This window comes from Lepisosteus platostomus, chromosome 24, assembly GCF_059453375.1.
Source record: "Lepisosteus platostomus isolate fLepPlt1 chromosome 24, fLepPlt1.hap1, whole genome shotgun sequence".
NCBI classification, from domain to species: Eukaryota; Metazoa; Chordata; class Actinopteri; order Semionotiformes; family Lepisosteidae; genus Lepisosteus; species Lepisosteus platostomus.
The window spans coordinates 12030637-12044691 of record NC_142634.1 but is presented as its reverse complement, the minus strand read 5'-3'; the positions used below and the strand labels follow the sequence as shown (position 1 = coordinate 12044691).

Here is a 14055-nt window from a genome sequence, read left to right as displayed (position 1 = left end):
TATGGAAGGCTTAATTTCTTAATTGCCATTGGTGATACCTTGTCATACTTAAAGTGGTCTGGTTATTAACTAATAACAAAAGCTCTTCAAGTTTTTGTGAAAAAGATTGCTGGCTTGGTATTTGTACAGTGTGTGTGAGACACATTTTCAGTGAAAACGAATTTAGACATTTGTCAATATATAACTTGAAATATATTTTGCATCATTAAGAGAGAATAAAATCACCCAAGTGACTTTCTGTTATGGGTACAGAACAATTACAAATACATTAGCGTTTATTAAAAATTAAAGATACTTACAGAGAAATACTTGAAAGCAGTTTTATGTGAAAACCGCTTTAGTTTCACTGTAGATGAGTGTAGCTGGTCATTGCAGGTGCACACTTTTCACATAACACGAGGTCTCTTTTCTGTCTTCTTTTCATAAAAACCTCTTTTGCTCTGTTTTTTCAATACTTTTAGATTCTCATCAAAACCCATTTCAACGTTTTTTTTCCCCTGCATATGTATGCCTTGAAGGCTTAATTTAATAAACTATGCGAAGAAGAAAAATTGATCAAAATATCTTTTTAGTGTCTTAAAGGCCTTTCACCTGCTCTGTCTCATCTCTCAGTCCCTGTTCAAAATATCTTTTGATGTGCTACTTTTCCTACAATGATATTTGACGACATCTATTCAAGTAGCCATAACCATATCAACAGCAGTGATATCATCCTGCATTATAATTGGCAACCCACTGAATATCAGCAAGCAGGAGCCTGGCCACCACCTGGATGGAAAGCTTAGGTTGCTGCTAGAAGCGGTGTAAATGGGACCAGTAGGGGGTGCTCATCCTGTGGTCTGTGTGGGTCCTAATGCCCCAGTGTAGTGATGGGGAAACTATACTATAAGAAATGTGCCATCCTTTGGATGAGATGTAAAACCGATGTCCTGAATCTCAGTGGTCATTAAAAATCCCAGGGTGTTTCTCAAAAAGAGTAGGGGTGTTACTCCAGCATCCTGGCCAAATTTCCCAATCATTACCTCCTAATAATCCACATCTATGAACTGACTTCATTACTCTGTTCTCCTCCCCGCTGATAGCTGATGTGTGGTGAGTGTACTGGTGCACTTTGGCTGCCATGCTACACATTGGTGGTGGTGGAGGGGATCCCCATTACCTGTAAAGTGCTTTAAATGAAGTGTCCAGAAACCTGCTATATAAGTGAATCCATATATATAACTCATCTGACATCTGCTGTCTTAGTTTGTTATTTGTGATGGGCATCTATGCCGGTCTTTGCCCTTGCTCTCAAACAAAAATGAAACAGATGTAGCAACAATGATACTGTGGGCCATTAGTTAACAAAGCTGTAAATTAAGATAAATCCACATACAGTGTATTAGGCTTTTAATTACCCCTTCCTATAGAGAGCATGAAATATTCAAACAGCATGCTGCTTAGGAATTGTGGCTGGTGCACACAAGAGGAGTGAATGATTGAAGCCATTAGGCAAGTCTGGCAGTACAGTTTAGATCGGAACTGAATCCTGTTGTTCACCTGTGTAATGTGTAATTAGATGCTGGAAATGAATGTTTGTATATTTAAAGGATTCTCATGAGATCCAGGAGTTTGCCCGATAGAGGGAATGTGTTTCATTTATCTTTCATTAAAATCCCTAGCATTATAATGTCATAGCTTATTCTACAGTTGGTGATTTTAGGAATAGTACCACCAGCTGGAACAACTACACATTCCAAAAGCTGTCAAAGATGTATTGATTATTATTATTTACCACCTGCAGGCTACCATTAACTGCCTATCTTGGAAAATGATGATGTAATAGGTATTTATTAGCTTTTGTCTTGTTTTGTTAAAGTTAAGGGCCAGAGAATAAAATGTGTAAATGATCAGGGACTCTTTGACATCAGTGCATGTGGTAATGAGTATACAAACAGCATGTTTTTTTTGTTCTGAAGAAAAAGTAAACACGGCGATATCCAACCCTCTCCGCTCAAATGAGGGCTATGAAACAAATATCACGGCTAGGGAGAACTAGTAACATCCATTCCTTTAAGTGGTTCAAGTACTGGGTGCCCTTTAGGAAAGGGAGTGCAAGAACATTTTTTCAGGCATTGCTGGTGCCCTCTTGCTGCCTTGTTCTATCAGCATTATCTGCTAAACCTGACATTTATTGCTACATAAAAGAAACACAACAAGAGCAAACAGACTCAATAATGAAACATTAAAAACAAACAAAACAACATGAATGAAACACACCACCACAAAATAAACTTTTTGTAAAATCAAATTCTGTATCCTATATATCACCACTCTCCAAAAGCCTCATCTTTTTACTTACAATGGCCAAAACAAAGACCCTAATTTAGATAATCTTAATTCCCCTTGAAGAAATGGAAGGGAATGACTTAATTGTATAGATAAGTCACTTAATATACAGCCATCATGCCTTTTTGCTTAATTGGACTTACCTTCCCCAAATATGATTGAAATTGGTGTGAGGTTTTCTTCTTCAAACGTCTCACAGCTCAGTGAAATGGCTTTGCTGTTGGTCTGTTCAGTTTACTATCCAGGTTTAAAAAAGGTTTAGGAAGCAACCTCAAATCATGTTATTCCAGCAGACTGGGGACACTTTCTTTCAGTACCTCGGATCAGTGGTACAGTATACCAAAACTGAAAAGGCTGGGGAGGAGGTATATAGTGGGTCCGTAAAACTCTAGATGCAACGTTATTATAAAATGTATTATTAGAGATAATTAAGGATTTGGCAAGCCTTTTCTTTCCTGTGACTGGCTCTTTGAAAAATTGTATTTGAAAAATTGCTTTTGCTGGAATGTATTTATTGCATTTTCAACCTTGATATCTCTTTCAGTTCAGTGTAGATGTTGTCATGGGGACAGAATGCTCCTGAAAAAGGAAGAAGGGGTGAATGAAAGACATCTCATGTTGATAACTTCAGCAAAAGCTGCCTTGTTAGCTCTGATGGAGCCAGCTCTGTTTTTTTTGCAGTGATTACTAAGCTTAATGTCGATTTTGTCATCCATTACTTCAAAATCAAGTGAAACGCTAAATCATTGAAAAACAGCTGACAGCAAAACTGAATCTTCTATGTGCAACAAGACAGAGGTCTAAGCTTTATCTAAAATTGCTGCAATGAAATAAAAAGACTTTTGTGTCTTGTGTAAACATCCACCCATTGTCAGATAGCTCTTTACGAATTGCAACAAACAATAGTAAAGGATACAAAGTGAGAAGATATACTGTACATACACAAGCACACAAGGAGAATTTAGAGTAGAATATACAACCTAGTTTAGGTTGCATGGTACAGGTGTTTTGAATATACAGTACAGTACTGAAGCTGTCTTTCATACTAACATCATTGAAATGGTGATAGTTTAACAAAGACAGTTGTATTGCTTGTGAAAGTTGTCTTATTTGTTGTAGTTACACAGATAGCTCTTGGTGAAAAGCAAGGGCGTTTACCTCATAACTGCCTTCAGAAGTAAAAATGGATTTGAGAAACTGTGACTAAAGTTAAGAAATAAAGTTCTTTCAATTTTAGTAATATTGCAAAAAGCAGAGTTACAGTATACAGAAGTGGTACAGTACAGAAAATTAACTACTTCTTGTCAACATGAAATCACGTCAAGATACCAAGATGAAAAAGAGTATAGTGATTGCTTTCTTTATTATTAATATTCTTTCAAACAAATTCAGACATGTTTTTGTTTATATTCTTTAGTGATAAGAACTAATCAGTTCAGATCACACAAAACAAGCCTATGTACTCTGAGGGTGGACAACTTAAATGGATAAAGTAAGATAAATAAGAACAGAGAAAGGATGAGTAACCACATATCAAAATCAAAGACAAAATAGTTTATAAAGAAAAACAATTAACAGACAAAAAGACAGCTATAAAAGAATACTGTACCTTAATTATAATCATGACTACTGAAGATTTAATGGTACATAATTTGTTTTTGTTTTCCTTCGAACGTGTGCAGTCAATCTAAAATGTGCTGAAAATAACTAAGGAAACCCACACACAGAGTTCTTGTGTAATCTCATTTTTTTCTGATGGAAATTCACAAAATGGAATGAGTCTTTATCATTTCCTTTTGCTGTAATGATAGTAATTAAGCATGATTATTATAATTTCCACTTCTTTTGTTGAAGATACTGAAGAAAGGAATAAGGCCTAATGAAGAAAAATCATTTTTTTCTTTAAAACAATAACACACACACAACTTTGCTTCTCTCATATTGTGAAAATCTCTGCAAGATCACTTTTGCTTTCTTTCACAATCTTGTGTTTAATTGTAAATTCATAACCATTTGATTTTAGCGAGTACACAACTCATCCTTCCACTTTGCACTTTGCTGTATTTCTGTTGAATGATTGCTCTTTAGAAATAGACATATTAAAGCACATATATCTCAATAAAGAATAAAGGAACTTGTTTTGCCTCTACATAAGCAATGAATGTTTTACAATCAAAGTTGACATTCATTTCACTATGCTTTATGAGAGAAGATGCATTGTTTCTGGTTTTAATGATAAAGTTAGGGTAAAAACTGTAAACAGTAACAATAGCTACAGTATATAGTTGTACAAGAGTACCACTGTTTTTCTTATGTCCATTTCAAATTAGTTTTTTCTTTGAATGTAGAAAACAGTCGTGTTGTACTGTGGTGCTCCATCAATGGGTGTCACAGTCTATGAAAGATGTGTTAGTGTATTATTTGTTGTTTGGATTATCCATTTTACCCTCATCTGTGTTCAGGACAAGTTGCTGATGCCATCATTAAAGTATTTCTTTGAATGTAATCAGTAACTGACAGTCAATTGTGTCCCTCAGAAAATCCATCAGGCATTGCTCTTCATCTTAGCTGCTTATTAAAGCTAATCATTTTAGATTAATATTGTTTGAAGTCAAGATGTCTCAAGAAAAACAAAAGTAACTCATTTTACAGTGACAGGACTATTATACTGTAGGTGTCACTCAGATGCAAGATGTGCTCATTGGATAATAATGTCTTTCAGCTAAAGAGATATTCAACAGATTACTATCCACTGTGTTATTGTTGCAGGGAAAAGAGATAGGGAAAAGAATAACAATAAAATGATCACTTAATGATAAAGAGAACCTAAGACGTACGCACCAGCACTTTTCAGCCTAGGTTCAACCTCTCCTTGTGTGCTATCAGGTTTTTTGTGTTTATGATGATATTTTGGGCATTTCTGTTAGAGTCAGACAAACGATGGTCAGTGATCCTGTTCACGAGGTGACGGGAATGACCTGGTGACCACACCCAAATGGTCAATTACTGCTGGATTTAGGTAGACGTGAATCAGTCAGGAATGTCACACACACATACAGTGTGGCACACATCTTCAGGGATGCCAGGGAATTTAATGTTGCTTTACACTTGTGTGACTACGATATTCATAGCTTCCAGACTGGTATTGAGTTTAAATAGCAATAAAATAATTGACTATTCTAAATGCTAAAAAGAAGAACAAAATATAAATGGATGTCTGTGATACCCCAGAAAACATAATACTTGATTCCACATGAAAGTAATTAATTTCGTATCCATTTGAGGAGTCTTACTAGTAAGATGGAATCCTACTCCATATTCAATCATAAGTGAAATGATTTATGGTTCAGTGCTTGTTCAGAAGAAGGAATTGGTCCACCTGCGAGCAGTGTCTGTCTGTCATAGATCTGACTATTGTTCTTAAGTAATGTAGCAGGTAATGTTATGCACCCAGTGGGCTCTGGGATCTGTTTTGTGTCAGATGCTTCCTTTCAAGTGATGCCTTATTCTCATCCCAATGAGAAGTACCTTGTGTGTCACATGGGGCAGACATAAAATCAAGTGAAACAATTTGCAGCTAAAGGCAGCTGATTGTTGTTCTTTGGAACAGGAATAAAGTGCACATTCACTTTCTGAAGCATTTCTGAGCTAAATCGAAAATGTAAAAGCTGTGCGAGGGTTGTATAAATTGTGTTGCTGTTCACTCATTTTGGGAATTTTTTCTTGTCAGTCTAGTTTAGGCTACATGTGGATGAAAGAGTAATTTAATTCTCTTCCACATCTCATTTTGTGTTAACCGAAACACATGAATTGGATGCTGTTGTCACACATTGTTGAAGAAGAAGGCATCTTCTATATCTGTTGTCATTCTGTAAAGCTCTTTGAGAAGGTGCTATATAAAATAACGTTTATTATTATTATCTGTTGACCAGGGGTATAACTTGTGACATTTGTTGCAGGCAGTAGATAGTTTCCTACATTCCTTTACTGATTGTGAACAGAACAGTTTTTATTTTCAAATTAAAGCAGTGCTACGTTAGATAAACACAGTATCTTTAACAATTAACCTACAGTATGTACATACATTACATCTCATAACATGTTTCTTAATTTTAAACCAGTCAGACATTCCTTACATGCTCTCATGTAGAAAACTGTAATGAGATGCACCCATACAGTATGTAATATGGGACAGATGTGAGGTATTGATTGTCTGCCAGAAATGTAATGGGTAGCTCTGCTATAGACACAGCTATAGTAGCTAGCAGGTTCCCTCCAACTGTGGTCGAACTAGCAAGGCAGTCGCATGTGATTGAGCTGGCTGAACAAAAAAGTTTTATTTTCTGAATGTTGGCGACTGCACACATTAACTGCTATAATCACAGACTTGCTCAGCTGCTTGCAGGTACATGTCCCCTTGACAAGAGTTTCAATGTCCCTTTTAGGCTGACTGCCAAAGCTGTTGCTGTCCTCCTTCCTATACTGGGAATTTCATGGATATTTGGGGTCCTGGCATTCAATGACCATGCCCTGCTATTCCAGTACATGTTTGCTATTTTTAATTCCCTACAGGTATGTACAATTTACGAGCTAAGCACAGCTCTCGCTTTAAAACGGAAGGATTGTTTTGTTTCAATGCTAGGAATATACCTAGCAAACCAAATGATGAATATTTGCATGAATATCTCATTGTACTCAGTCTGTTGATGGATTATATGATACGTACAGATGCACATTTTAGAAGATTTGTTTTTTACTTGTGATGTACGTACAAGTCATATTAGTGGTTAATATAAAAAAAAATTAAAAACAACTTCCTTTGTTCTCCAATACCTATGAACAAGCAGGGAAATAGGCCAGTGTGGTCTTCCTTAATAACCTCTGCCTTCTAGTCACTATTAATTAATTTCTCCATTTAAAGGCTTTCCACTTTTGCCTACCACATCAAAATATTTCCCATTCTTAAAATGTTTTAGCAATGCCTTTGATCTTGTAGTAGCACAAATAAAATAAGAAGAGCTCTGCATTAGTTCACCATTATGGAAATCAATCAAACATGTATCAGACAGTGAGGAAAATAACAATTGATTTGCTAGAACTTTTGTTGTAATTGCCCATTTTTAGTGTTTCCTTTATATCAGAAAAACTTATCTGTGTTACCACAGTGAAGATTTCAAACTTCAGTTACAGCATCTGTGCACCTGAAGACCCAGAGTGAATCTTTGAACGTCTTTTGTTAAGATTTAGAAAAAGTAAAAAAAGAGATTGCATCATTAATGTTGTTCATTCATAGAAGATGCAACTGGAAATGTAGTCACATGGTTCTTCATGGAAAGTCTTATGTTTTATAAGAAGTGTGGTTTGAGATAAATTTTGAAAGATTTAGCAGAGTTTTTGGAAGATTAAAATAAATGGTATTTACATGTTATTAAGTAAATACATTGTAGGAATTATCAAAATCTGCTTACATATTTTTGTATAAAAGAATTATACTAAATATTTTTAACCAGAAAATGTTTGTAATTGTGTATTTATTAGGCTTAACCAAGTTTTTTCCTGCTGATACGTCTTTTAAAAATGAAAAGAAGACTTAAATGCATTATGTAAAAGGGATGTTAAATGAAAAAGAAATTTCACCAGATCATAAAGTTTTTGGATTACAGAGATATAGGCTCTGAATATTATTTATGGTTCTATTTCTTAAAGGGGTTCTTCGTATTTCTTTTCCACTGCCTTCTCAACTCTGAGGTACCGTAAACTATTTGAATTTAATCCTGAACCTAATCAGCTCTAATTCTCTATAATGGACTGTATTGTATAACACTGCTTGTAAAAAATCCCTTTTGAAGTTGTCTGAAAACCTAGCAGAGTAATGCATATATTTAATTATTTTGTTTAATATGGTGAAAATTAAAAATGATTACCAACATCAAAGAGAACTCTTTCAAAAATAAATGAGCATGGAACAACTAATCTGCATGTTTAATATCCCTGTAATGATTATGTAATTTAATTATAGTTTCCAATAAAAAGTAAAAAGAACCGCAGGAAAAAAATGTCTACAGTATATGAAGTTCTTCAAAACAGAAGTGAATTTTTCATCAGTGTATTTTTAAAATACTTTACCAGAGTTTTGCGAGTAGTTGATCCTACTTAAAGATTTAAAGTGAGGATAGTACTATGCTCATTTATTCATATTTATGTTCCTTTAAAGATAATACCTTTTCATTCCTTTTTTAAAGATCAGAGCTGCCTTTAAACACAAAACCAAGGTTTGGTCTCTAACCAGCAGTTCCATCCGCAACATCAATGTGAAACCTTTCAACTCAGACATTGTAAGTACTGTTTGTTTTTCTTGTGCGTTATACAGCTTTCTCCCAGTGTATTAATTGAACACATATTTTTACAAAGCATGATTATTCAGTTGTACAGAGAGAGTAAACCAGAGTAAACCTGTTGAATGGCTGTGTAATACAATTTACACTCTGCTATTAAGTTTAAGTGTGTAACTGTTCTTCTGAATGTCAATCGGAGTCTGATTTGGCCAGAATATCTGATTTATTATCTCACATCATTCTAAGAACATGCAATGATGTCTGTTGCTTGAAGAGTGGAGATGGCACCAGTTTTTAAGTGCTAACCTCAAAGACTAGCAGAGCACAGTACTACGCCCTGTGATGTTTCTAATATTTTTTTGGTCAAGGAGGAAGGGTTCCACCTATGGGTTGCCCAAAGCTACTACCAGCCAGATTTACTTCGTTTCACTTGTTTCTAAGACAAATTTCCAAGTCAATCAGTTGACCAGTAATTGGACAAGACACTTTTGATACAATGTTGAGTTTCTACTGAAGTTTTTGTGCTGCTAATAAATATTTGTAGAAGAAACAGTAAAGGTAAAATAGTTGAGTGAAACACAACAAATTCAAAAAAGTTCAAAAAAGCAAAAGTAGTAAGTAAGAAGAAGTAAGTGTTAAATCTCTTAAAACAGTCTTAAGGTCTTCTGTTGAAATTGTACTCACTGACAGGATTCTAATGGTTGTAAGTATTTCTGGGAAAATTTACATTAGAGATCATTCATTAGGCTTATCCTTATATACAAAAATTTAAAGACAATTCTTGGCAAACATATTCACAGAAGTAACAATTTTATCGCATATTGAATATTGAAGGTTGTTAAAGTTAAGGAATTGTTCTTCAGTCTATATTTGTTACCTTTTCTGGCTCAAGTCCTGTAAAAGGAAGTAATATTGGGATCACATTACAGTTTTTTTATTTTCTTCTTTCCAGATGAATGGAAACCGTCCTGGAACAACACCCACAAAAATGAACACGTGGGATAAGAGCACAAACTCTGCAAATCGCATTGATTTGTCAGCTGTGTAACACACAGCTTGGAGTGCATCAGTTGACTTTTGAAGAAAACAAAAATGAGAAATGAGGGAAGAAAATGAATTGGTGTAAATAGAAAACTAACACTGGCTAATTCAAACAGGTGAACCTTTCAACGAACGCTTCACCATAACCAGAAATCAGGAAGACTTATTCATACTGTATATGCTTTCAATGGAGTTTATGACAAGCAAACCCTTATAAAATTCATCACTGTTTAATTTTTTAGTAATCTGGAAATGTAAGTATAGTAATGCCATATGAGGGATATAAAATATATGCTAATCTTTTGGAAAGGACAGCAAATCCTTAGCCAAATTAAACTGCATATATACAACAAAATTACAATTCTCCAAATTAAATCCAAACTTCTAGTATATAAACAGACAGTCTACAGAAGACTGCATGACAACAGTTTATTTAAGATTTTAGGTTTGTTTAGAGTTATACTTGAGGCAGGATTCCAGTGCAAGAAGTGTTTATTACTGCATTGACGCTTGCCTAAGAGATCACTAAACATGTGTGGTGATAGAAAGACAGTATTGATGACAAAGCTTTTAGTTCATTTATGACGAAGCAAATATCCCTTACAGCTTCAGTTCCTTGAAAAGATTATATTTGCTATGCCTTCTGAATACCCAGTACTAAAGGCTTATTAAATATATTTTTGAGATATTTCAGCACTGCAGATCAGTTTTCTCCCTTGTGCTTTAAAGGGGATCATTTGGTTTAACTGATTTGAGGTCTATCATGACATTTTCAGTGTTGTTCCTCCTGCAGCAAAATAGAAATGAAAATGAAAAAGCATTTGATTTCTTTAAAAAGGAAACAAGAGACTAGGTTTTTGAAAAATGATGATATCCTCCTGCCTTTTAGATTACTCTACTAAAGTAGTGTACAGTAAGGTACAAATACAGTAGCAGTCAAAAACAAATAAAGAATGACTTAGAATTATTATTTTCACCCTTGTACTGAAATTCTTGATTCTTGTATTTGCATTTCATTTTAATCAAAGTCAGACCTAACCAAAAATGAACAAAAAAAAAGCTTTGTCTTAGAGCAGTGATATTCCAGAACCCACCCAGACACACATAAAAAATATTCACCTGCCATGAGAGACCACAAGGACACTGCTTCATAATCAGTTTTTCTCTGCGCAGCTGTTTAAATCTGTATATTCATTGGCCTTTTGTCATAAATAAATCTGATTTTGAGTCTGCCTACACATACTGTTTCTATTTGGTTTTCCTAGGCTGGCAACACTGATAATACAGGGTTGTTCTGTCTTGGCTTTGGTTTGAATAATGATACAGTTGGAACTTCAACCTATATGCAAAATTGATAAAACCAGAACATTTTTGTTCATGTCATATCACTCTGCAACTCACTTCTGGCAGCTCACTGAAGCTAAGCAGGTGTGGGCCTGGTCAGTGCCTGGATGGGAGACCTCCTGGGAAAAACTAAGGTTGCTGCTGGAAGAGGTGTTAGTATGGCCAGCAGGGGGCGCTCACCCTGCAGTCCATGTGGGTCCTAATGCCCCATTATAGTGACAGGGACATTACTGTAAGCAGGCGCTGTCCCTCCAGTGAGACATAAAACCGAGGTCCTGACTCTCTGTGGTCATTAAAAATCCCAAGGCGTTTCTCGGAAAGAGTAGGGGTGTAACCCCTGTGTACGGGCCAAATTTCCCATTGGCCCTTGCCAATCATGGCCTCCTAGTAATCTCCATCTCTGAATTAGCTTCACTACTCTGCTCTCCTCCCAACTAATAGCTGGCACACTATGGCTGCCGTCGCATCATCCAGGTGGATGCTGCACATTGGTGGGGGTGGAGGGGATCCCCATTACCTGTAAAGCGCTTTGAGTGGAGTGTCCAGAAAAGCACTACATAAGTGTAAGCAATTACTATTCATCATTATTATGTCTTGCCCAAGGACGAGGCAGAGTGAAATGAGCAAACTCAAGATACATGAGTGTGAAATACAAATGCTAAAGAAATGAAAAAAGACAAAACATGAACACACAAGTTGATGCATGTAACATGAAAAAACAAAACAGATAAACAAATAAACCTAATAATAACGCTATCATGAATGTGTTAGGACAAGTTTCAAATAATTAGCTATGAGTATGAGGCAGTTTGTCTTAAGAGTAGCAAACACTGAGATACATCAGACTATTTTTACCCTAGTACTGTAGCTGGAATTCACAGGTGTTTTGGAGAATTTCTCCCTGATCATTGTTATAAACTGTTTATTAAATATACAAATGCTTAATCATGTGTAATATCTATTATTATGCTGTAATTATGCAGTAATAAGGGTTTCATACGTTAACAATGTAGTGCCTTATCAAAATAAAATAAAAAGAGATCAGATTTAAGTTATGTTAATCAGTCTTAATATTGCATTAAAAATGCTAGCTAAAATGTTACTCTTGCAAGTGACCCAAAAACTTTGGAAAATCAATATTCATCTTGCTTGTGTTGTTTATTATGGAACTTAGTGCATTTAGTTTTGCAGAATCGTGGGAGTAAGATAATGTCGTATTCCTATTCCTGGTATATCCAGTTTGAATGAAATTCAATGGCACATACACTTTGCCATTTCTGAAAGACGTACATGATTTGCATGTTGCTGAGTCTGCTGAAGCATCTGGAATCAGTCTTTAATGGACATAACGTAGGCATCAGATAGCTGGAGCAGTTTTTAACAAGGGGGGAACGTCTTAGGCCTTGTCCTTCTTAACCCAGAGTATGCTTTTTTATGTGACTTTCTCAGTTTCCTAACTGAGTCCTTAATTTACTTACCAGTTTGATTAATGTGAATTATAATTTTAACTTTTTAGATATTTTGAGTTAACTGCAGTCATAGGCACGAATTATCACTAGTCTTGGACCACCTGATTTAGTTTACAGTAGGTACTCAAGTCTAGGCATCTCAATATTGCCAATCAGGGTCTGTGAAATGACCAATAAACACATTGAAATCTTCATTGTTTTCAGAAGGTGAAAATAGTGAAGGAGTTCTAATTAAGCAAAGTGTTCAATTAAAGGCCTTATTAAATAATAAGAAAAGCTCAGATAGAAGATAGAATAAAAACCAGGACCAGGATTGGGATGTCCTGCCTAGGGGTTGAGTTGCAATCCATTTGTCTAGTTGTTTTTTAATAGTAGTATGGGTATAAATCAGTGAATCTTTTTCTGTGTTTCCTTGTCTCACATAAGTTGTACATTGTTAAAAAACTGTTGTTATTTGATTCTGTAAAACAAATTCAGAGTCTTTCATAATATAATATCGGAGGTGGCTGTGCGATTTGTAGATTATCTCCCAGTTTTTGTGCTCTGCGTAGACTTTAGATAGGGGCCTCAGGTTTGGGTCCAACACATTGTCTTTGTACTAAATAAACTGTAAAAAATCGTAACTGTGACAAGTTTTTGTTCAATTGAACTACAAACAAAAACATTTAACACTGTACATGCATTCTGTTTCCTATAAATTCTTTTATTTTGCAGTGAGACTACATTTTTATGAGGAGGGACAGTTTTTCTGTCTGTTTTGTTGGCAGTTTTTTAGTTGCTGTATTTGAAGATCCTTGTTCTGTATGGCCTTTATTTAAATGATGATCTCTCGAATAAAGGAAAAAAGTATGTACAGAAGACACTGCTCACTGGTTTTATTGGGGGGAAAATGTGTGGTCTGTGAAACAAGCTAATGTTGGTATGCAAGAAAGTGTGCGGGCTGACTTCAACCAGAGTCGGCTAGAGGGAAAAGAGCATATTTCTCAGGTGGGAGTTCAGCCGCCATCCTTATACAACAGTCTTAAATATCAAGCAGGAAGTGTGGGTGGTATTTAGACAACCTGGCAAGCATTTTTTTGTAAAGGTGGAAGACTGGGAACCCACAGCAGCTGGCAACAATGCCCACACAAGCACAGTAGCTCCACACAGACAAGGTCGGCCATGAACCCAAAACCTTAGAACTCAGGTTACAGGGCCAACCACCAGGCCACTGGCTGGCCCAAATCCATGGCAAACAGCTCATATTTTATCTCTAAGAGAAGACATATTTTTTAACATTCATTTATTTAACTTAACGTCGGTATAATTGCACAATCACAGGCAGGAGGACAGAATGGTTAATTGCATTTTTTTCTGCTTTAAAGTCTAACATTTACGATGGTTATCCCAAAAACCTATTAATAAATCATACTAATCATTGTTTTTTTTATTATTATTATTGTTGATGTTGTTGTGGTTACTTTTTACCCCCGAGATGGGGTTGGATTGCAATACTGGTGGTAAGGCTGAGATTATGCTGACCAACCCAATTACTGGCT

At 35.6% G+C, this 14055-nt stretch overlaps 1 protein-coding gene across 4 annotated transcripts in view; it reads left to right on the top strand.

Moving 5' to 3' along the window:
- The window catches only part of adgrd1 (adhesion G protein-coupled receptor D1), an 80951-nt gene extending 67576 nt beyond the window's left edge, over nt 1–13375 (top strand). For all 4 annotated transcript variants that reach the window (XM_088618098.1, XM_088618097.1, XM_088618100.1 and 1 more), the window contains 4 exons: nt 6774–6900; nt 8035–8076; nt 8571–8663; nt 9616–13375. In XM_088618098.1, the coding sequence (XP_088474224.1) occupies nt 6774–6900; nt 8035–8076; nt 8571–8663; nt 9616–9711 (358 nt within the window). In that variant the 3' untranslated portion in view covers nt 9712–13375. The remainder of the gene's footprint in view (nt 1–6773; nt 6901–8034; nt 8077–8570; nt 8664–9615) is intronic.
- Nucleotides 13376–14055: the final 680 nt, after the last annotated feature.